The sequence below is a fragment of the Galleria mellonella genome, unplaced genomic scaffold (assembly GCF_026898425.1).
Source record: "Galleria mellonella isolate WM207_F2 unplaced genomic scaffold, CSIRO_AGI_GalMel_v1 utg99, whole genome shotgun sequence".
Classification (NCBI taxonomy): Eukaryota; Metazoa; Arthropoda; class Insecta; order Lepidoptera; family Pyralidae; genus Galleria; species Galleria mellonella.
Genome location: NW_026442184.1, coordinates 1,998,050 through 2,022,149, shown reverse-complemented (window position 1 = coordinate 2,022,149; position 24,100 = coordinate 1,998,050). Strand labels below are relative to the sequence as shown.

Sequence of the window (24,100 nt, the reverse complement as noted above, 5' to 3'; positions counted from 1 at the left end):
AAGCGTGGCAATTGGCAAAACTCCCCTTATTGGGAAGGCCTATGTTTTTTTTTTGATGGGTGAAAATGGTATGGCAACCCCGCCTGCGCTAACGGGATACGCTGGCGGGGTACCAGTGAAGGGTGACAGATCAGAATGAAAACAGGCCAGTCAGCCCATCATGATAAATTCATCAGGAATCAACTATGACAGTTTCCAGGGGGAACCGCGAGGAGGTCGACCTGGTTGGGTATATTGCTAGCAATGGGATTCTCAGTCTCCATTACTAACAATCCCTTTCCCCCCGGAAGGCCTATGTTTAGCAGTGGGCATTTAATGGTTGGTATAATAAAAAATAAAAAAGGCAGTGTTTCAATAGGTATAGTGGAGGAGGGGGGAAAGGGATTGTTAGTAACGGGGATTAGTCTAAATTACATAAAAAAAGTAATGACTAACAAAAAATAAGTAATTACTCCTCTCCATCCAAAGGTTGTCTGGAAGAGATCGCTTTTAGCGATAAGGTCGCCCATTGTTTTCTTAATGTAATTTTTTTTATTGTTTGTATTTATAATAGGAGGGATATTTTGAACATAAGTCGTTTGCTTGGGTGCCTCTGTCCCATTCGTCTTTCAACAGTAAAGCAGTTGTATTTGCATGGCTGTGTTTCGGTTTAAAGGATAGGATATGGCGTAAAACGGGGCACAGAGGAATAACACCTAAATCCTCAGGAATGTCAACGCATGGGGGGTATCATGGGCGAAACAGTATACTCTGTTATGTCCACGATACTGCTCATGTCTATAGGCGACGGTTACCACTTTTCATCAGGTGGGCCGTCAGCTTGTTTGTCATTCTAAGTTGTATAAAAAAAAGTTTATTAATGTAATCTTTTGGAGGCAACAGTAAAGAGTATCTATCTATCTATACATGAAATAATATAGATTGATTTTAAAGAGTTTATATAAGCAAAGTATATTCATAAGTTCGTATTGAGTAAGTGGTGTGCCCTGTAACACAGCGTGTGTTGGTTTGAGTCCGCGCAGAATCGATGAATAACACCCAAACTCAAGTCTGACAATGGATTCAATTTACCGCCTATTGTGGTTCGTGATAAACGGTCCATTGTTTGTACTTTGATGGATCATTGTCGTCTTCAAAGAAATGTGATAATGGCGAGTGAAATGCAATCAATTTTATATCTTATAATCTATCTGGCAGATGTTATTTTTGCTTTTTTACTGGATTAAGTTTTATTTGGTGGATGCCCATGTCACTAGTATATCATTATCATCATTTCATCTATTAACTGGCCACTGATGAATATAGATCCCATAAAAGGGTGTTTGTCAGTAGTTGTCACGTTTAGCAGGCGAATGTACAGTGAATTTTTTTTTATTTTTTTTTATACAACTTAGAATGGCAAATAAACTGACGGACGTGTTTCAGTTTGAAGGATGGGATATGGCGTGAATTTACCGGGTACAGAGGAATAACACCTGAGTCCTCAGAAATGGCAACGCATGGGGGGTATAATGGACGAAACAGTATACTCTGTTATGTCCATGGTACTGCTCATGCCTATAGGCGACGGTTACCATTTTCCATCAGATGGGCCGTCAGCTTGTTTGCCATTCTAAGTTGTATTAAAAAAATAAAAAAAAAACATAAGTGTTCCTCATAATGGGAGCTTTGCCAGCAGATGCCACATTGGAAGGCGGGTTCGCAACTGCAGTGAGGCTTTTAAAGATATTTTAAGAAGGGCGCTGCTGCCCATTACTTTACCATTGCTTTCTTTTAGTCACCTCATAAGACACTTACAGGAAAGGAAGGGGTGGCTTATTCTATACCAAGACTACACAGCCAGCTCTATTATTATATTGTTGAGATTGGAACATCAATTTATGCAACCATCGAGAAATATCAATACGATAAATGAATTATAAAAAGAAATCCTGCATAATTTTTATTCCAAATTAACATTTTCAAAATAATCGTGTCAAAATCGATCTCATATTTCAAACAAAGTCAAATTGTGACGTTGAAAGTCATTAATATACCAGCAAATATGAATTGTTTGAATATTTCTCGTTACTGAAAACTTCCAGAATTTTCCATCGCCCTTACTTCTTATTTGCTTCTTATACGATTGGTTTGAACAGGCGTGTACAATCGCTGGCCCGCAATGAATATAAGAAAAGAAAACTAACCTGTAAAATAAGGGTGGAAGGAATTGTTAGTAATGGGACTAGAGGACTCCCATTGTTACCAATATACCTTACCAGGTCGATCTCCACGCGGTTCCCCTGGAAACCATCTTGATTGTTTTTTTATGAATGCATCCTTATGGCCCAGCTGACCTGCTTTCATCCTCACCTATCATCCCTCACTGGTACTCCGCCAGTGTATACCGTTAGCGCAGGCGGGGTTACTAGTCCATTATCATCCATTAAAAAAAAACCTGTTAAATAAGTTATTGCTATCAAAAAATTTGAATAATAATATGATTTGTCTTTTTGATCAAAAATGCCAAATGATGTAAAAAACTAAATAATTTAAGTTCATTAAATTATCGTTGTCCATTAATATAAATTTTATGTTGTAGTATCAGCTATAAATTGTTCACCCCTGAACATTGCCCCCACCATAAGGGAGGTTTTGTCGGTAGTTGTCACTAAGCTCTTTTGGACACCCACGGGAAAGAAAGGGATGTTAGGGATCATAGGGATGTTATTCTATATCGGGACCTACACGGTTTTTATGTAGCCTACTAAATTATTAGGTGAGATGATTAGACTATATACGTTGAACTATTTATCCATAATTCCAAGCACAACCACTCTTTGGAATCAACAGGCAGCAGCAGTATTTCCGAACTGATATGACATCAAGAAAAGAGCATATTTCTAAAAGGCCGACAGCACCCTTGCAATGCGGGACAGTTGGTGTTGCGGGTGATCATGGGCGATGGTAGTCACTTACCACCAGGTGAGCCGCTAGCTCGTTTGCCCCGTGTGTTGTAAAAAAATTATTGTTCAAAAGTTACATTCTCCTGAAAATGATTTATTAATTTAATATGACATATAAATATTTAATTACATAATCCTCGTAATGTAATATATATATATATATATATATATATATATATATATATATATATATATATATATATATATATATATATATATATATGCATAAATTACCCTGATATTTATTTATATATAAATTTGATAATTAATGCGACTCCCCGATAATAAATGTTGAGAACAGATGATCAAAAACATAAGTAATGGCCGACATTAGTTATTCTCGTTTTAGGTCGATTTTTTTCTCTTCCTAATAAAACCCAATCTTGTTTTTTGCAGCGCACATTCTCGGCAGCCATGTTTTATTTTGTTTGACGTGAAATTTGTCTTTATGAATCAGTATCGTATTATATTTTTCTTAATTTTGTAATTTACTTAATGGGAGATAAAGGGAATTACAAAATTAAGAAAAATAGAAACTCGAAAAACAGGGGTGAATACTCACATCTGGAGGGGTCTTATTGTTTTCTGCCATTCGCTGTAGAGACGATGGGCCCGTGGGGCCCAGATGCAAAGAATTTTTATCGGAAGATCGCAGCGCGCCTCATCGAAGTTACTGGTAATCCAAGAGATGAAAGCTACTTTGCCCAAAAGAAAAGTTTGGCAATCCAAAGAGGTAATGCCGCCAGTATCTTGGGTACGCTGCCTCGGTGTGGTGCGTTGGGGGATTACTTATAATTAGTATTAGTATTTAAGGAATTGTATATTAACTTTAATTTTTTGATGTATTGTATATGATATTAAATTAAATTACTTTACAAATTAAATAATGAATTCATAAATCCATATATTGCTGTTAATTAGTCATAATCATTGTTGTAAATAATAAAAAAAATATGAGATTACATTGTTAAATAAATAAAGTTTTTGTTTTTTATTACAGTGAATTTTAGTGGATTAGGTATAGCGTGATCTTGAATTATAGAGAGCATCGAGCCTCAAAAACGGATCAACTTTTTGTCAGCTAATTGTCAAATTAGCTGACTCGTTTTGTTTACCGGTATTCTATATACTCACGTATAAAATATATATTGACGTATTATTTGATAAATGAAATAAGTAAGTATTTAAGCATTAAAATGATGCAGAAATCGTAAGATTAAATAATTGTAGAAGTTATAAAGGAATCATTCATAACTATTTATCACCCAGAATTGTATGAAAAAGTTGACCCGTTTTTTTTGAAGCATTTTGTATGGATACACTCTATCTATATAATGTAAGAGCATGACGAAATAAATTAGACTAGCTGTAATCCGCGGCTCTGTCCTATTTGCGATAAAACTTATAGAATTTACATAACTAATGTAAATTCTGTACTGCAATTAAGTAAAAAGGCAATCAAAATATTAACTTACTGAAGTGAGTTGTTTGTAACTTACTGAAGGACAAATTGCCGATTTTCAATTATTTACTTTATTTAGCAAGAAAGCATGCAACGATGTCTTGGCGTCCTTTGAATTTGATTTACGCATGAACATTTGTTACTCAATCGCAGTTAAACCGAGAAATGGATATGAATTGAAATTTGTAGAATTATGTCGGCATTAACATCTATTGGAGTGTGCCTACATGTAATATTGCACAATGATTATTCATAATTTCAAAGCGAACTTTGCACCGTTTCCTAATTTGTAAGTGACCTAAATTAATCAACGTAACTACAATGTTTTATCTCATACTCACTCGCGATACAACCTCTGTGCTAGGCAATCGATTCAATATTTCAAGTTTACATTTTATATCTTGAATTATTCTCATTACTTACCACCTACACAACTGCATCGAGTCTTAACAACTTCAGCCAAAGGGGCATTCAATGACTATACGTAAGCGTATATCAAATGTTTTTCCAGGAGAGGACTAGTTCTTTTTTTTTTTATACAACTTAGAATGGCAAACAAGCTAACGGCCCACCTGATGGAAAGTGGTAACCGTCGCCTATAGACATGTGCAGTACCATGGACATGACAGAGTATACTATTTCGCCCATGATACCCCCCATGCGTTGCAATTCCTGAGGACTCAGGTGTTATTCCTCTGTACCCAATAAATTCACGCCATATCCCACCCTTCAAACCGAAACACAGCCATACAAACACAACTGCTTCACGGTTGAAACACGAATGCGACAGAGGTACCCAAGCAATCGACTTTTGTACAAAGTCTCCCTCTGGTCTTCCTTAAAGAGTTTCATGGACTCATATATGTTCCGATATGTCATAAATTTAAATTCAGATTTAAGTTATCTTCATACAAATCGACTTGTTTACAAACACTTTTAAATCGTCATATTTTATAAATTACTGCAGGATTTAGAAAAGTTGTTATCTGTTGAGAAGAACTCTTAAGAAACTTAACAGTTGCTCTTTAAAATATCTGTTAACATTATGTGTATTTATTTAAATGTACTATGTCTAATATTACATGGTCGGGGGAAAGGGATTGTTAGTAATGGAGACTGAGAATCCCATTGCTAGCAATATACCCAACCAGGTCGACCTCCTCGCGGTTCTCCCTGGAAACTATCATGGTTAATTCCTGATGAATATATCATGACGGGCTAACTGGCCTGTTTTCATTCTCATCTATCATTCTTCACTGGTGCCCCGCCAGCGTATCCCGTTAGCGCAGGCTGGGTTATCATACCATTTTCACTCATCAAAAAAAAAAATATTACATGGTCATTAAAAAACTAGAGTATGATCGACTAACACCATGGACATTTGTCATTCAAGTAATCGTTCAGTGTGTAATGGGCTTTGTTCAATAAGTGTTTTTTAACAGTTGTAAAATTATTAAAGGTAAATCTAAAATATCCTTCGGTATCTTATTCTAATATTTTATTTAATATAATATTCTTATATAATATTTGATGCCCATTCCCATAAAAGACCTATTAATTTTAACAGAAACAGCAAGTTTCAATCTAGTGTTAAGATTATTGACATCGCTGTGTGAGATACTAGGTCATTCTGGGGTCAGTTTTTAGAGCTAGGCTTATTTACCTTCAACTTGTTGAATTTCTGCAGGGCGACTATGTATTTGTGTTTATTTCTTGTTATTTGCATAGTAATATAAATATATGTCTTCATAGGATTACATTTTTATATGCATTTAAACAAAATTTTTGTCGTGCCTCCGACCAAACTGTTTATAATTACTTTTCTCCATCCAAAGGTAAGGGGTCACTTTTAGCGATAAGGTCGCCCATTGTTTTCTCACTGTGATCATTTCTTGTAATTGTTTGTATCTATAATAAATTTTGGAGGAAACAATAAAGAGTGTTTATAGGATATTAGAAAACTGTAAAGCTTGTCTTGTATATAAATGAATCATGCAGAAAATGTTGTGAGTAACAGCTACCGAGAATATACCATAATACAGCTAAAATGTCCAATATTTTCGTGTAAGTAATTAAATACTTTGTACTACTCCCTCCTACTTTAATCCAGCGACATTTGGATAGCAATAACATCAATCAAGATTGTTTTTCCGAGCATGTTTTCAAGGGTTCCGCCTGAAAAAAATATTTCCCTAGTACGCCAATAATAAATTACTTTTGGCGTGGTTTGGGGAAGTTGCCCCAGAAACCTATTTATTTGTTGCAACTGACAACTTATTTTTCATTTTCCTCATACAAAAAACTCGTGATTTTTGCGCTTTGCGTGTGAATTGACTGTCCTCTGTTCTGTTAGTTGGTTGGATGAACAAATATAAACAAACAATGTATTTCTATTATAAACAACTAAGTTTCTATAACGAGTATTAATTAGCTTTTGTTTGCGACTGCCTGGATTTTATAAGTCGAGATGAATTAGATTACTTGTAAATAGCGTATCAAAATAAAAAGAAATCAAATGTTGTTTAATTAAAAAAAAAATATTGTGAAAATGCGGATTTAATTTAGTGCAGTCGTGTTTGTGTGATATCGAAACAAACATACCTACAGATAAAATTTCTAAAAATGATTGTTTTGGCTTCTATTGGTCTTATTAAAAACATATTAATTTATCTTAAATATCTCCCATTGCAGGGTGTCAGTGGATGTAGGAGGCTCAGGACCGTTCTTTATGGCAGTCTATGGAGAGGTTTATGTCCAACAGTGGACGGGTAATTGCTGAAATGATGATGATGATGATCTCCCATGTACAAATATCATTTAATTATAATTTTATTATATTAGTAAAATGAATACTAACAACTTACTGAATATTCTAGTCATATTATTTTATTGTATATATATATATATATATATATATATATATATATATATATATATATATATATATATATATATATATATATATATATATATATATATATATAGTATATGTTTCATGCAACTTGGCCCACCTGATGGAAAGTAATAAGTCGCCTATAGACACGAAATGCACCATGGACATAACAGAGTGTACTGTTTTGCCTACGATACCCCTAATGCGTTGCCATTCCTTAGGATTAGGGTGTTATGTCTCTACATATACTGTAGTCCTCAAGAATGGCACTCATAATGGGTACAATGGGCGCTTCAATTTATTTTCTGATATCCATGGTGATTTTCATGCCCTCCACATTCCGTTAGGCGGATTGTCAATTTTTCTTGACATTCTTTTGTTTGATATCATAAAAAAAAGTATAATATACCAACTTTTTACAAGCTTTTATTTAACTTGGGCAAGTAGGCAAGTTATTTGTTCAAAATTTGCAATCTATTTTTTAACCACTTGCTGGCATCCAATTGAGTTGAAATTTGGCATACTTATGTTAAGTTCGATGGCAATACAATATTATAGTACATCATCGAGCTAGTCTGATAAGAAAGATCGTTTTTGATGTAACTAAATACGTCGTATCGTTTGTTTTCGTTTGTTTTATAATAATAATAATAATAATTTTTATTTCAGACTTTTTGGTCCATTAAATGTTTTGTGTTAGTTGAAATTTGGCATACACATACACACACATACACACATGTATATTAAGTTACAGATAATCACCGGCACAATTCCACGCAATATTATCCAGTATCATCATCGAATTGCGCACCAGGAATCTGATGAGATAAAAACATCTACACGAAGGAACATCCCTGACACGCCGCAGAATCGTAGCAGCCCCATCAACACCCTGAATGAGCGTTATTATATTGGATAAATTTTTGACGTCGTATTCATAGAAAGATGTGCAATGTGATTGTTTTTAACTTATCTAGTCTTGAGAAAAACTAAAACCTTGTGAGGTACCCAAAGTCGGATGATGAAGTCTAATGGTTATAAAAGCTTGTAGTTTTTAATAGATTTGTTTATATGTGCCCAAGTTTGATACAAGAGTTTTATTGATTATGTAGGTACCTATAACTAATTATAGATAGCCCCATTCTATAAAATCTTCAACGATACCCATACACCTCTCTTTGATATTTTTATTCACATTAAACTGTATCTCAGACGGAGACTCTTTGGAAAAAACGGGCGCGTCCTCTTCAGAGGCAAAAACAAAGGGCAGCACCCAAACAGCTATTAAGAGACCCGATTCTATCCTGTTTCTATAGAGCTTTTCGTAATCCTTCCTTGGATACAGATTCTCCACATCCATGTTGAAGTATTTGAGGAAGGTTCCCAACGTGTCGTGGTACAAATTCTTGATATACTCCAAATGGTTCTTCCTGAATTGCTGGTCAGTTCCCGTGAAGATGAAGAACATCAAATCGTTGAGCGGATTGCCATAGTGCATGAACTGGTAGTCGATGGCAATGAAATTAGTTATTTCACCATTCTGGAAAAAATAAACAATCAGAATTTAAGATTTTGTTTCACAAATAAGCAAATATAATAAAAATAGGATCTTCAAATAGGACAAAATTGTAGTATTGAGTAGTAATCTCAGTCACGAAACATTTAGATGAACATTTTGTAGATACAAAGATATCGCGTAACATACACAATAATTTATTATCGAATTTACGAGAAAAAACTCTTTTCTTTAAGTCCCTTAAATTTTTTAGATGATAATTTGTATATTCTAATAGTTTAGAAGTATTAAAACAATAAAATATACTTGTTTTTCGTCCAAAATCATTAATTGTTGAATAAAAGTTTTTGTCAATGTTAATTTACAGTTAACTTTTCAATTCCAGAAAGGATGTTTAACAATTGAATTGAATCCATAATTATGCCCAGCAAAATACAAATCTAATAATCAACGTTAATGTAAAACTTACATTAATAAATACTTACATTTATTTTCACCATAAGATTAGTAGTTCTGTAGTCTCCATGACATAGAATACCCGTAGTTGTATCTAAATAGTATTCTGGAGTTTTTTTAATTATCCTCGGTATTACATCTACCAACTTCTTTTTAATATTCTCATCGTGCAAACTGTTAATTGTTACATAGCTAGTATTTCTAACAAGCTTCTGCCAGTTTTCATCGTCATAATCCATTACTACTCTGAGAGGTTTAATTTTCTCATTAAAGTATTCCGGCATTCTCTTTTTCAATACAAAAGATAATGCATGAAATTTTGCAAGTTGCTTCACAGCTGTCTCTGCATAATGCAAAGTGACTGGTTCCAATCTATTAACAGTTGTGAAGCCTTTTTTCTGTAAGTTGTCTAAAATAATAAAATCTGATGTACTCTCCTCATAGCATTTTACTGTTTCATATCTTTCTTCTAAAGGTATCTGGGCTTCCTCTTGTAGTTTAGTATATATTTTAAGAAATTCATTATGCGCCAGTAATTCTCTATTGTGGATATTCGACACCGACAAATATGTTATGAGATCGCCTTTTATTACATTTTTTATAAATAGATTTATTTCTTTATTTACATCTGCAACTTTTCCTTTTATATCAGCTTTAGTCAGTGTTGCCAGAAAGTTGCCACCATCCAGTGCTACATTATTAATGTTCAGTTCATATGTGGAATAGTTTTCTCTCTTTATAATATTATTTATAGCTTCTTTTAAGGACACAGAGACACTTTGTTCACCCATTTTTATTTTTGCATCTTTTTCAATATTACCATCACAATGCTTCTTGATGTCACAATCCCTTATAATTTTATTCAAACTACCAGTTTGTAATATTTCTTAGGTGTATTTATACTTTAGATAGTGAGTCGTGTCAAACAGTACTACAAAATGATTATATTATTTCAAGTCACTATATGTATTTTTTATCATATTTACTTTATTTTAATGAAGATCTCTAGGATTTTAATGATATAATATTTTCTTGTTTATTATCAAATAATTGTATTTTCTATCCGACGTTGATATTTATATCATTACTGGCACAATACTCCCTACTAATTTATATTGATAAGGTGAACACACATAATATTGTATTGTTTACATCAAAAGTGTGATCTTATCTTCGGTCTGTACGAGTATAATGAACCCATAATATATATGAATAAACACTTAATATATAAGTATATAATATATTATTAATTTAATTTGATGTCCTCAATATCGTTATTCTTAATTTCACGACCGTCAAGTTATTGTTATTTACTTTGCTTACTACTTCGTATACGTGGATGTTAGCAGTCAGGAAAACTAATGAAATACTATGTATTTCTAGATTATTTTTTAATACCTACCTAGAAATACAACTATTCTTAAATGTAGATGTAACCACAGCATGCTTTGATTTTGTGAAATATTGATATATAGAATTTGTTTGCCCTTGAAGCTGAGAAGAACTTGATGAAAGGAAATGCGTTTTTTTGTACCTCAATTTTCATAATAAATAAATACGAAGGTGCCTGTAGTGTTAAGACTATCCGTTTACAAGATTTGAATATTTAACGTTCTAACGGTTGGACGGTCGACGTCTATGGTCTTCTAATTTTGCAAGTGTGAAAAATATAGTTTTTTTTTTTTGTTATAATTTCTATGATGCCTGATCTTGAACAAATTAAATTAGTTCATGAGATTAAATGAATAAAGGATATAAATAAAATAAATTAATAATTTATAATTAAATTATTAAAATTGATTTTAATAAATTTTTTTTAATGGATGATAATGGTATTGTACCCCGTTTGCTCTATCGGTATACACTGGCGGGGCACCAGTGATAGATAACTGATGAGGATGAAAGCAGGTCAGTTAGCCCATCCTGATGAAATTAACTAGAATTAGCTACGATGGTTTCCAGGAGGAACCGTCAAGGTATTGAAGTATTGAGGCTATTTGACTTCATTACTAACAATCCCTTTCCCCCGGCATATGGTTGGTTACTTTTATCAATAAACAATATATTACTTCCATACACCATAATGCTATAACTGAAGCTCCCAAACGATTAATAATACAATCTCGAGTGTAAGAGAAATCTTGAGTGCACGTAATTAATAAGATTAGTTCTAATTCTTGGAATGTTTTGACATTAACGTGGAAGAAGTGTTTCGGGGAAATTGTTTGAAAATGTTTCGAGGATGAAACTTTCTATGGCATTTCCTGTTGTTACCTATTTCACTTCAGTTTTATTTATACTATACTTATATATATTTTTTATTTATACTATACTATTTTATTTACCTATATCCCGCGGCTTCGCTTGCGTGAATTAGTACCTAAAGTATCCTATGTGCTAAGTTAGGATATAACCTACCCGTGTACCATATTTCATTCTAATCCGTTCAGTGGTTTTTGCGTGAAAGAGTAACAAACATTCGTCCATCTATTGTTAGAAATTTTTGCATTTACGAGTATTATATTAATAGCACAAATGACAACTTAATTGTACTTAATAAAAGAAGTTTATTAAAAGTATAAATGAGAAATTTCAAAAGAGGACGAGAGACTTTAAAAGAGGATGAGAGATTTCAAAAGAGGATGAGTGACTTTATTAATGACTTTATAGAATGGGGATACTTTTAATTTATTGTATCAAAGACGCTATACAAACTCTAATACATATGATTTTTTTTGTGTGGCATTTATTTCTCATTAATAACGGAAATACTCGTATTTCTTCCAAATGTAATTAATAAGTGTCATCATCTGTTATTATTGGAAAGTTGTTTATTACACGAAAACTTAGGAAAATAGAAATACACTTGTTGTTATAAAGTTGTTATTCCACTTCACTATTGTTTGTATTATAACAAGTTAGATCTATTATAAAAAATAAAAAGTAACCTGCTAAAGATATTTAAAACGGCTCAGAAATATCTGGAGTCGGGTTAAGTGGCTTTATTATAATTTTGTATGTTAGCACACTAGGTTTATAACATTTTTTTGGTTTTTTCTGTCATAATGTTATAATTATTTTAATTAATAAAGAAATAAAATTTAAATTTAGAATTTAAAATAATCTTAAACTTTTACTACAATGACAGTACGCAATATAAAGGTGCAATTTTTAAGTCATTAACTATCCACTGTTGAACATAGGTTACTCCCATAGGGGAGTTCAACTAGTAGTTGTTACGCTTGGCAGGCGAGTCGGCAAGTCCAAGAATTTAAAAACATCATCAACCAATGAAGCTGTGAAGAGTTTTGGGAATATGGCGTCATCCATCAAATATTCGTTAGTTTCTCACTACGCTGTCTGCAATTTGGATGAAGTGTTTATTATAACAGTATTATTATTAGTTTTAATTATATATTAATAATTATAAAAATATTTCTCAGTTTTAATTTTGGATTCTATCGGACCTTCAGAACCAACCATAAGAGTAATAAACATCCAAATATTTTTTCATTTTGTAAATTCTTACATTAACAGTACGGTTTCAGAGAAATTTTCACACACGAACACTCAGGTTGTGTAATAGGCTCCCTGCCGAGGTTTTCCCGACAGGCTACAATATGGGGTTCTTCAAAAAGGGTAAATTAAGATTTCTTCAGGGTCGGCAAAGTGCACGTGACACCTCTAGTGTTACAGGCGTCCATAGGCTACAGTAACCGTTTACCATCTTACGGGCTGTGTGATTGTTTCTCATCGTTTGTGGATTAAAAAAAATTATAGTGAGGATTTTATCTTATCTTATATTCGCATATGGGGTCAACTAAGCCGTTGCACGTCGACCCATCGGGATCTTTTGTGCTTCCCCCTGCCTTATACCATCATTTCATAGGTCCTTTGTGTTACCCTAACGATATCCCGCGGTTTAAGATATCTGTAGTCCCCTGGATAAGCCGTTCCTAGTAGACTCATGCGCATGCTCGCTAACGAATCACAGTTGCACATCAAGTGTTCCATGGATTCCGATTTCTCCCCGCACAGTCTGCACAGTGTGTCCGAAGATAGACCCATCTTGTGTAGTATATGCCTTATTGGCATATGTCCAGTTAAGGCAACCATAATGAATCTTGCCTGTACCTGCACCCATAGTGAGGATAATAACAATATAAGTCAATAAAATTTAAAACTTATGAATGATGAATTAAAGATTACATTTGCTTGAATACAGATAGAAGTATTTAATGTCTCTATATGTAACCGTATGGCTTGCAAATATTTAATTTGGAACTTGTTATTAAAATTTTACATTAAAATAAAGTCTTAAGAGAATAAAAACATTTCTCAGGAAACCAATTGTAAAGTTTCTCATATTTTTTTTGGTCTATCAAATCTGTGTATTCTTTCGGTAATATATTATATGTATATTTTCAGGCAGGTAATTCTGTCTTATATACTGTTGTAACTACGTCGTATCTATTGTACAATATTGCACAATGTTATTCAATAGAGTAACAACCTTGTATATGACTTTATCTGACAACGATAACGGTCTAAATTTATTATTATTTTTTATACAACTTAGAATGGCAAACAAGCTGACGGCCCGCTTGATGGAAAGTGGTAACTGTCGCTTTTAGACATGAGCAGTACCATGGACATAACAGAGTATACTATTTCGCCCATGATATCCCCCATGCGTTGCCATTCCTGAGGACTCAGGTGTTATCCTCTGTACCCTGTAAATTTACGCCATATCCCACCCTTCAAACTGAAACACAGCCATGTAAACACAACTGCTTTACGGTTGAAACACGAATGGGATAGAGGTGCCCAAGCAAACGACTTTTGTATAAAGTCTCCCCCCTCTAGTAAAACTTATTGAACTAAGGTTTTATCTTACGAAAGTCCATATCACTGGTTATTTGATTAGAATTGTTTTGTTTAATTCTACTACCATTAGTATGTGTGTGACTGCCAACACTCGAAGATTGACCACTACTATTGCTATCAGAAGTTTAACAACCTTCCATATTAGCTATTAATCTTCGACTGCCATTTTGTTCACGCACGTTCTTTCGCACGCACGCATGCACGCACGCACGCACGCACACACACACACACACACACACACACACACCCATACAAACACCTATGCACATCCATACTCATATTAAATACCAACATAACCTTCAAGAAAAGAGCATATTCCTTTTTAAAAGGCCGGCAGTACACCTGCAATGCCTTTAGTGTTGTGGGTGATCATGGGCGGCGGTAGTCATTTATCACCAGGTGAGCTGCATGCTCGTTTGCTCCCTGTGTTGTAAAAAAAAAAACATGTTGAACATAGGCTTTCTCTTGGGAGGTTTGCCAGTAGTTGCCATACTTGGCTACAAATTAGTAACCGTAAGTAGGTTTTAGAAGAGGGACGCTGCTGCTCATCCTTCGCCATTCTTAATTGCCTCTTACCACATCCATGAGAAAGGAAGGGGTGGCCTATTCTATGCTACCACAAAGTCTATATAAATATATATATATATATATATATATATATATATATATATATATATATATAATATATATATATATATATATATATATTTACATAACATAATATGTGAAAATGAAATATGTGTACTACACAGATACAAAAAGGCAATATCTCAGTGAGTTGTTTGCTTAATAAACAAACAATTGATTTTCAATTACTGTGTTAAAAGATGCGTAGCGACACCGTTGCGTCTGACATATTAGGTATTTATAAAATTGAAGATAAAAATACATATTATTCAATAACAGACGAGTATATGATACATTCTACTATCTCCAGTTAGTAATGGATTATAATGGAATGGTAACCCCGCCTGCGCTAACGGTATACGCTGGCGGGGCACCAGTGAGGGATAATAGGTGAGAATGAAAAAGCAGGTTAGTTAGCCCATCGTGATGAATACACGTGGAATTCAGCACGATGGCTTCCAGAGGGAACGTGGTTGATCTAATAGGGTATATTGCTAGCAATGGGACTGGTAGCCCGCATTACTAACAATCCCTTCCCCCCTATCTACAGTTAGTATCTGCTAATATTCGTATTAGGAATCACGTGTAATCAAATAATTCAATGGCAATACTATTCTCATTTGGATATTTGTTAATTAATTTTTTTATACAACTTAGAATGGCAAACAAGCTGACGGCACACCTGATGGAAAGTTGTAACCGTCACCTATAGACATGAGCAGTACCATGAACATAACAGAGTATACTGTTTCGCCCATGATACCACCCATGCGTTGCCATTCCTGAGGACTCAGGTGTTATTCCTCCGTACCCAGTAAATTCACTTAATTCTAAATATTTATTAATAATTATTAACAATCAAAACACAATTAAGATTAATGTATTCAAATTGGAGGGTTGTTTCGAATCGAAAGAATCGAAAATTTTGTTTGAAAATAGATACTAGATGGCATTGTTGACAATGTATAATTCGTTGTTGTTTCCCTGTGTTTTGATGACCTGCCCTTAGAGAATTTATTAAACGATCCTGTCATTCCTACCTACTGTATTGTGGTTGTTTCATTCGACACTATCGGTAGCAGATTTTCGACTCACAGTACCTAGTTGTTCAGAGTAGTTCTCAATTGTATCGTGATATTTTTACCGATTTTATATCGATTTTGATTATCGTTTTTGGAATCGAATGGAAGGTTTACTTCTTGTTGTTTTTCAAGCGACTTTCAAAATAAAAAAGTCTTCTAAAAACTCCACCACATCATCATCAGGCTTTTGGGAATTCCTTTACAGTTATATCCATTTGACTATGGAATGTCTGCCATATAAAGGAATATGTATATTACTTATATATGTGTATATATATATGTGTATATATATGTGTATATGTATATGTATATATGTGTAAGTATATGTGTATGTTTACAGGGTTTATGTGTTTTATGTAATTTATAATGTGTAGTTTGTATTATTCTTTGTGTATACATATCTTATGTGTTTATACAATATATGCAAAATGTATGAGTGCCTATTTTTATTTTTAAAATAACACAATTTACATGAAAAGGTTTTTCTGGAAGAAATCTCTTATTAGAGATAAGCTCGCCTTTGTACATTATGTTTAAAATGAATTGTGATTAACATTATATTTTGTGTACAATAAAGAATAAAGGTTCTCAGTTCGATTGTATTTTTTTTTTATGTTTGTTACCTCATAACTCAGTCAGTTTACAACTGATAGATTTTTTTTTAATAGGTGATAATGAAATGGTAACCCCGCCTGCGCTATCGGTATATGCAACAACATAAGAATTGACTGGTAGATTAGGTCTAACTGTTCTCTCATTTAGAGGCAACCATAGCATGCTTTTTTTTTTTATACAACTTAGAATAGAAACAAGCTGACGGCCCACCTGATGGAAAGTGGTAACCGTCGCCCATAGACATGAGCAGTACCATGGACATAACAGAGTATACTGTTTCGTCCATGATACTCCCCATGCGTTGCCATTCCTGAGGACTCAGATGTTATTCCTCTGTACCCAGTAAATTCACGCCATATCCCACCCTTCAAACCGAAACTCAGCCATGCAAACACAACTGCTTCACGGTTGAAACACGAATAGAGGTACCCAAGCAATCGACTTTTGTACAAAGTCTCCCTCTGGTAAAATGCTTTGTGTTTGAGAAACATTAAAATGGAATTAAATTATTAAATGTCATTAAATGAATAAAGATAGTAACAATATAAATAAATAAAAAAATGTTATAAATCTAGTACGATGGAAGTCCAAAGATTTTCTATTTCATAAGTAGTACACGAGCCGACTGATATGGGTAACAAATGAAAGCTCTTGACAAATACAACTATTCGATGTCGCTCTTAATCCACTATGATGAATAGTATAGCGAATTTTCTTTCTCTTTAACCAACCGACAAAGAAAGGAGGGTAATGTTTGAATGCGTATGTACTTATAGGTACTTTTTTTATGAAAATTTATTTATGGGTGACAATGGAATGGTAACCATCCACCCGCGCTATCGGTATACACCGGCGGGGTACCAATGAGAGATGATACGTGAGGATGAAGCAGGTCAGTTGGGCTATAGTGACGAATTCCACAAGAATTAACCACGATAGTTTCCAGGGGGCACTGCGTGGAGGTCGACCTGATAGGGTGTATTGCTAACTTGTATTGTATTGTAATTTCATCCCTCTAGTTGTAAACCGATTTGGAAAATTTCTTATCTTTTTCCCTAAATTGACAAACTTTTTTTTATTTAGTTCAATAGAAATTTTATTAAAATCCGTTTCATTAAATTAGTTTTTAAATCCAAATAGGTTTTATTACGATTAAAGCTGATGTTTTTTGTTAAAGTTATAATAAAACAAACTAAGTGGCCGTCCTCACTTAGCAACTTCCTTCTATGTATTTATCTGTCATATCATATCTGATATTGATTGATATAAAAAAATATATATTTATTGTTATTGTTTGTGAAAAACAGTAGTGTTATTACTGTACGTGAACATGACAGCACGTAAATCTGTAAGTAATCTATCTTAAATTATACAGATAGTGTGTCTCCATACAAATGCTTCAAAAAAACCGGGTCAACTTTTTCATACAATTTTGCCTGATTTTGAGTGATTCCTTTATAACTTCTATATTTATTTTGTCTCATAATTTTTGCATTTTTTAAATGCGTAAATACTCATTTTATTTATTAAATAATTAAATATAGATACGTCAAGATACATTGTATGCGTAAGTATATAGCACACTGATGAAAAAACGAGTCAGCTAATTTCGCAATTAGCTGACAAAAAGTTGACCCGTTTTTGAGGCTCGATGCTCTATCTATTTAATGTAAGTCCGCTATATATTTAGATTTTGTCCATAAAATATTGTCACGTTATTCGTAAATAAAGTAATGTGGGTTCAACATGGGAGTAAACCCTATCAATTGCAAATAGAATTTATCAATATTGGTCCACAGTTTGCGAAGATATACTCACGGTATAGAGACACGATGGTAGGTAAGTTCCTTTGTTTATTTTCAATCAACGTCGTTTATGTTTTTATGTCATGTAATTTTTTTTAATGCAAATTTGAACCCTTGATGACCCTTCAGAGAGAAAGTAGTAACCGTCGCTTATAGACATGAATAGTACTCGATTAATATTATGCAATAATATATTGCTTGTTAGCAGTTAGGCTTTTAGTGATGAATTGTTACAAATAAAATTAAAAATTAAAATTTATACGACTTGTAAATTTGTATCAAGTTTCATATTATATACATATAATTATTTATTTATTTCAACATCCGTTATTTTTACAGAAAATCTGTATAACAGAAATATCAAAGAGACCAGTATGTCCAAAAATTGTTCGGTCTGTGAGAAATATCATAGAAAGAGAAGGCTATATAGATTGCAATGCGGAGATAAGAGAAATGAAACCGCACGAAGGAATACTTATCAGTTTATTTTTCGAAGTCGAAATATCCGGAAGTACAGTTCAAGGCAGTAAGAAACTTAACATCTTCGTTAAAAGACTTTTACCAGATCAGAATATGTCACTGTTCGATTTACCAGAAGCTGTAAGGAAAGAAGCATTTGTTTACGAAGAACTGTTTAAATTTCTAGCTGAAGCACAAGATAAAGCAGATGTGCCTAAAGAAGATAGGTTAATAACGCCTAAAGTTTACGAAACAGATGCAGAATATGTAATGATAGAGAATTTAACGAAGCAAGGACTAACTACATTGGATAGAAAAGATGTTATTACTTTTGAATTCGCTAAATTGTCTATTCAAGCGCTTGCAAGATTTCATGCCTTCTCTTTCATTTTACAAGAGAGAAGTCCTGATTATTTTAAGAAAAAAATCATGACCTTAAAATTACCTATGTGTATTGAAACCTGGATTGGTTTTGCACGTAATATGTACAATTTTGCTGCTACGTGTCTGGAGAATGAAGTTAGAGAGAAAGTGGACAAATATATACCTACTTCCTATGAAAAGTATGCACGATATGCTGAAGATCCAAATATGACACGGTGTATGGTGCATGGTGATTTTAAACTAGTCAATATTATGTACAAGATGGAAGTTAGTATACAGACGTACATACTAGTAACATTGTATAAATATATATAGCGTTCCTGAAAAGAAATGCATGGAAAAATAGTTACGTTTATGAAACCTTTCAGTTTTTTTTTGATGGGTGAAAATGGTGTGGTAACCCCGCGTGCGCTAACGGGATACGCTGGCCGAGCACCAGTAAAGGGTGATAGATGAGAATGAAAACAGGCCAGTTAGCCCATCATGATGAATTCATCAGGAATTAACCATGATAGTTTCCAGGGAGAACCGCGAGGAGGTCGACCTGGTAGGGCATGGAGAAGTAATATTTCCGGAACTGGCATGTATGAATAAGATGAGTTATGAAAGTGGATGGATGAAGCAAGAAATGTATGTAAAGATAAAGGATTTTAACACTTAATTCACTGTGTTAACTCTCAATTTGGCATGATGATAGATAAATAGATTAAATAATATTTTAAATTCTACATTTATGTTAATCCAATAATAAGTTGCTAAAAGAGCAATAAGTGCATATTATGTTAATATTTGTTATTTATATATATTTATTCAATTATATATGTAATTTTATTATTACTAGTACCGCATTCGAGTATTCTGACACTTCCCTATGGTTGACTGGGAGAGAATGCTTTTAACATTAAGTCCGCCATGTACACATATTTGTACTAATGAATAAATAAAATAAATAAATAAAAGAGCAATGCCAGCCAATAGTACCACTACCAGTCCTTAATTTAAAAGTGATAAATACATTTTTTTTCCAGAACAATGCAATAACGGACCTCATTCCAGTAGACTTCCAAACCATACACTATGGATGTCCCATAATAGATTTTCTCTTCTTCATATTCACGGGATCTGATCAGAAATTCAGAAGGAACCACTTGGAAACATTAAAAGACGTTTACCATGACACTATGACAAATTATTTAAAATACTTCAATATAGACGTGAACAAATACTTGTCTAGGGCAGATTTCGAGAAGATGTACAGAGAAAAGCTTGATTATGGGTTGATGCTGACGGCCCACCTGATGGAAAGTGGTAACTGTCGCCTATAGACATGAGCAGTACCGTGGACATAACAGAGTATACTGTTTCGCCCATGATACCCCCCATGCGTTGCCATTCCTGAAGACTCAGGTGTTATTCCTCTGTACCCTGTAAATTCACGCCATATCCCACCCTTTAAACCGAAACACAGCCATGCAAACAACTGCTTCACGGTTGAAACACGAATGGGACAGAGGTACCCAAGCAATCGACTTTTGTACAAAGTCTCTCTCTGGTAAATTATTTTATTATTTATATAGTAAACTCATTTAATAAATACTTCTGAAATGATCAGAATTTTTGTAACTGATTCGAATGAAATTACCAACTAAGTAACAGATGTAGACTTTGTACAAAAGTCGTCTGAATGGGTACCTTTGTCCCAATTGTATTATTGTTGTGAAGCAGCTATGCAATGCATGATTGGTATTCAGTTTGAAAGCTGGGAGTGAAAATACAGGGACATATATCGAATAAAGATAAATTCCAATAAATAGTCATAACTTTTAAAGTTACACTACACACATGATATAGTACAATATCAAAAAATACATTAAAAGAAAGTAATTTCTAAGATACAACCAGTTTATCGTTGCTTTAGTGTATTTGTAAATAATGGAGTTCCACTGATAACGTTCATTTCTCTAAGGGAATGAATGATAAAGTGTATTCCAGTGTATTTGAGAACATTGCAATGTTTTCGGAATAGAGTAGCAGAATAATATAATAATAATAATAAAAAAAAAATAGTTCAATGAGACAGTCTTTACAGATCTCTTTTTCATATTGTATAAAAATTCTAGAAATACGAATTGTTTAAATTGAGACATTTGACTTGCTTTTGTGTACTCTTGAAAAACCTCGCGGTTGCATTTTAAATTGTATTGCAATGACAAAAAGCTAAAGTTTGCAGGGCTTTTTGTATGTTTTTTGCGGCTTCACGGATGTTTTGTGTGTCATGTGTGATATGCAAAACATGTCGTAGTTTTTTCCATCGAGCAATTGTGTCGAGTGTAAAAATTACTTTGTCTGATAATGGATATTGCTTGTTTTGTACGAAACCAGTTACCTGAAAAGAAGACAATAGATTAATTATTATTTTTTATGCATCTTAGCCATCATTACCATGTGGTTCTGGTATAAAGTAGACTACCTCTATTATACTAGTGTTGTTTTATATATATATATATATTTTTTTTTTTCGTTGCTTTTTTCATTTTTCATTCTTTTATCTGTTTTTACAGTGTATGTGTATGTCTGTATTATGTGTATGTTTGCATTGTTATTTGTGCCTCCAATCAAATTGTTTATAATTACTCCTGTCCATCCAATGGTTGCCTGGAAGAGATCGCTTTTAGCGATAAGGTCGCCCATTGTTTTCTTATTGTCATTATTTCTTCTAATTGCATTTCTAGTTGCATGCCAAGCTGGCTGAATGTCAAGGTTACACAAAATGTATAATATTATTACCTAAACTTACCACATTCATCGCAATATTTTTTTTTTAATTTAATTTAATTTCATTGTTTATATTTATTATAAGTTTACTATTGAAATCTTTTGGAGGAAACAATAAAGAATATATATATATATATATATATATATATATATATATATATATATATATATATATATATATATGCTTAAGTTTATATTTGGGCGCGCTCCGCGCGATTGAAGACACGTTAGATGGAGCCACAAGTAGTCAAACGGAGAATTGACGTGATCGAAAACAAGGTGTGGATTTTTAGGTTATGTTATAAAAATAAAATTAAAACTGATAAATAAAACATTATTATAATTAAAGAAGTGCTGTAGAATAAACTTTAAATGTCGTTTCTTTGTTTACAGGTGAGATATAACTTCATTGTTTTAATATGATTAGTGTTGTGTTATAATAATAAATAAAAACTTTCTTTGTTTACAGAGAAACAATTTCTATTTATTTTGAAAACCCTTAATTAATCGTTAATAATCTTATAAAACGACATTTGTTGTTACAAAAAAAAAAGAAGATGGACCGGTTGCAATTCGAATTTGCCGTAATAGCATCAAGTGATGGCAAATCTAATGTATTAGCCATAACCTCTATAACTACAGAGGAAGGAAAATGTTATGCATTACCAGAAGAGTTAAAACCGATAAATAACCACAAAGAAATTACAAAAATGAGTAATTATACAAAAATAAAAAATAGCTTAAAAAAAAGATATCAAACTAGGAAAATATGGATAAAATTAAATGAAGAACAAAAAATAACCTATATAGATGAAGAGGGAAACATACAATTTCTAGATCAGTATTTAGAGGAAATAACTATAGAACAACCAGCAGAAAAAGATAATAAGCTACAACAGATCCTGGAAAGATTAGTGGAATCCACAGAAAAAAAAGAAAATCAACTTAATTTAAAAAACATTTCGGAGAAATTTATTATAGAAAAATTCACAAGCAGGAACTCAAATGCGATGCAATGGATAGAAAATTTTGAGAAGGAATGTATACGATTTAATATAACAAAAGATGAAACAAAAATAGAGACATTAAGGTTATTTTTAGAAAAACCTTGTTTGGATTGTATAGCTCGATGGTCACAAAACTCACGGTAAATTCTGAATGGAAAGAATGGAAAGAAAAATTTTTGGAAACATTTAAAAATAGAGGATGGGATATGGTCATATGCTCTTGCATTCAGATATAAAGAAGGATTATTAATTGATTATGCGATGAAAAAAGAACGACTTATACTGGACATAAACAAATCGATAGACTCCACAACGTTGATGGATCTTATAGCAACAGGTCTACCCAGATTTATCTTGAATAAAATAAACAGGGACGAACTCAAAGACAGCACTGATCTGTTCAATGAAATTAGAAAATATGAAGATATGATGTACAAGACAACCTCAAAAATAATAAAAAACAGTAAATTTAATTTTAAAATGAAAACTAATGAAAAAAAATCATGCAAAACTTGTGAAAACTTGAATAAAGGAATTAGATATCATCCGAAGGAAGCATGTTGGTTTAAAACAAATAGTAATGAACAAGAGAAAATAAATAAAATTAAAAATGTAAATAATAACTCTATTATAGAAGTTGATTTGAACACAGATAAAAAAAACGAGTAAGTACACCATTAATCAAGATTAAAATGTTATTAGAAGACAGGTTAGAGGTAAGTGGCGTTTATGATTCTGGCTCACAGATCTCTTTAATAAATTCAAGACTAGTCAAAGTAAAAGAAGAAAAAGATAATGTAAATGCAGCATATATGAGAACGGTTAATGGTGTAAAGAAAACAGATGGTTTAATAACTATTAAGATAAGGATTTTTGAAATCGAAGAAGAGATGGATGTATACATAGTGGAAAACAAAGAATTTGATGATTTCATAATCGGATTAGATATGATAAAGAAATTTAAATTAATCCAAAATGAAAACTTGAAGATAGAACAAAAGAAAAAAACAGATATAAAGGAACCACAAAATAACGTTGAGAAAAACTCTAAGATAATAGAAATAAAGATAAAAAGATAGAAACATATTCAATAAATTTCAACGAACACATAAAAGTAGAAGATTTTAGGATTAAAATAGATCACTTAGACGACCAAAAGAAGACTGAAATAGAAAAAATTATAAAGG

At 32.8% G+C, this 24,100-nt stretch overlaps 3 protein-coding genes across 6 annotated transcripts in view; 2 read left to right on the top strand and 1 right to left on the bottom strand.

Annotated features, from left to right (window-relative positions):
* Positions 1 to 24,100, top strand: part of LOC113521479 (uncharacterized) — a 346,189-nt gene that overhangs the window by 44,928 nt on the left and 277,161 nt on the right. The gene's annotated exons all lie outside the window — the stretch shown is intronic.
* On the bottom strand, positions 8,277 to 10,289 carry LOC113520077 (uncharacterized). The gene is made up of 2 exons (XM_026905341.3): positions 9,302 to 10,289; positions 8,277 to 8,840 (listed from the first exon to the last, which is right to left on the bottom strand). Exons 1-2 carry the CDS (start codon positions 10,061 to 10,063, stop codon positions 8,427 to 8,429), a joined length of 1,176 nt encoding a protein of 391 aa, XP_026761142.2. The 5' UTR covers positions 10,064 to 10,289; the 3' UTR covers positions 8,277 to 8,426.
* LOC113520930 (uncharacterized) lies at positions 17,796 to 20,471 on the top strand. Its single transcript, XM_026906357.2, has 3 exons — positions 17,796 to 17,831; positions 18,628 to 19,398; positions 20,160 to 20,471. Exons 1-3 carry the CDS (start codon positions 17,814 to 17,816, stop codon positions 20,454 to 20,456), a joined length of 1,086 nt encoding a protein of 361 aa, XP_026762158.2. The 5' UTR covers positions 17,796 to 17,813; the 3' UTR covers positions 20,457 to 20,471.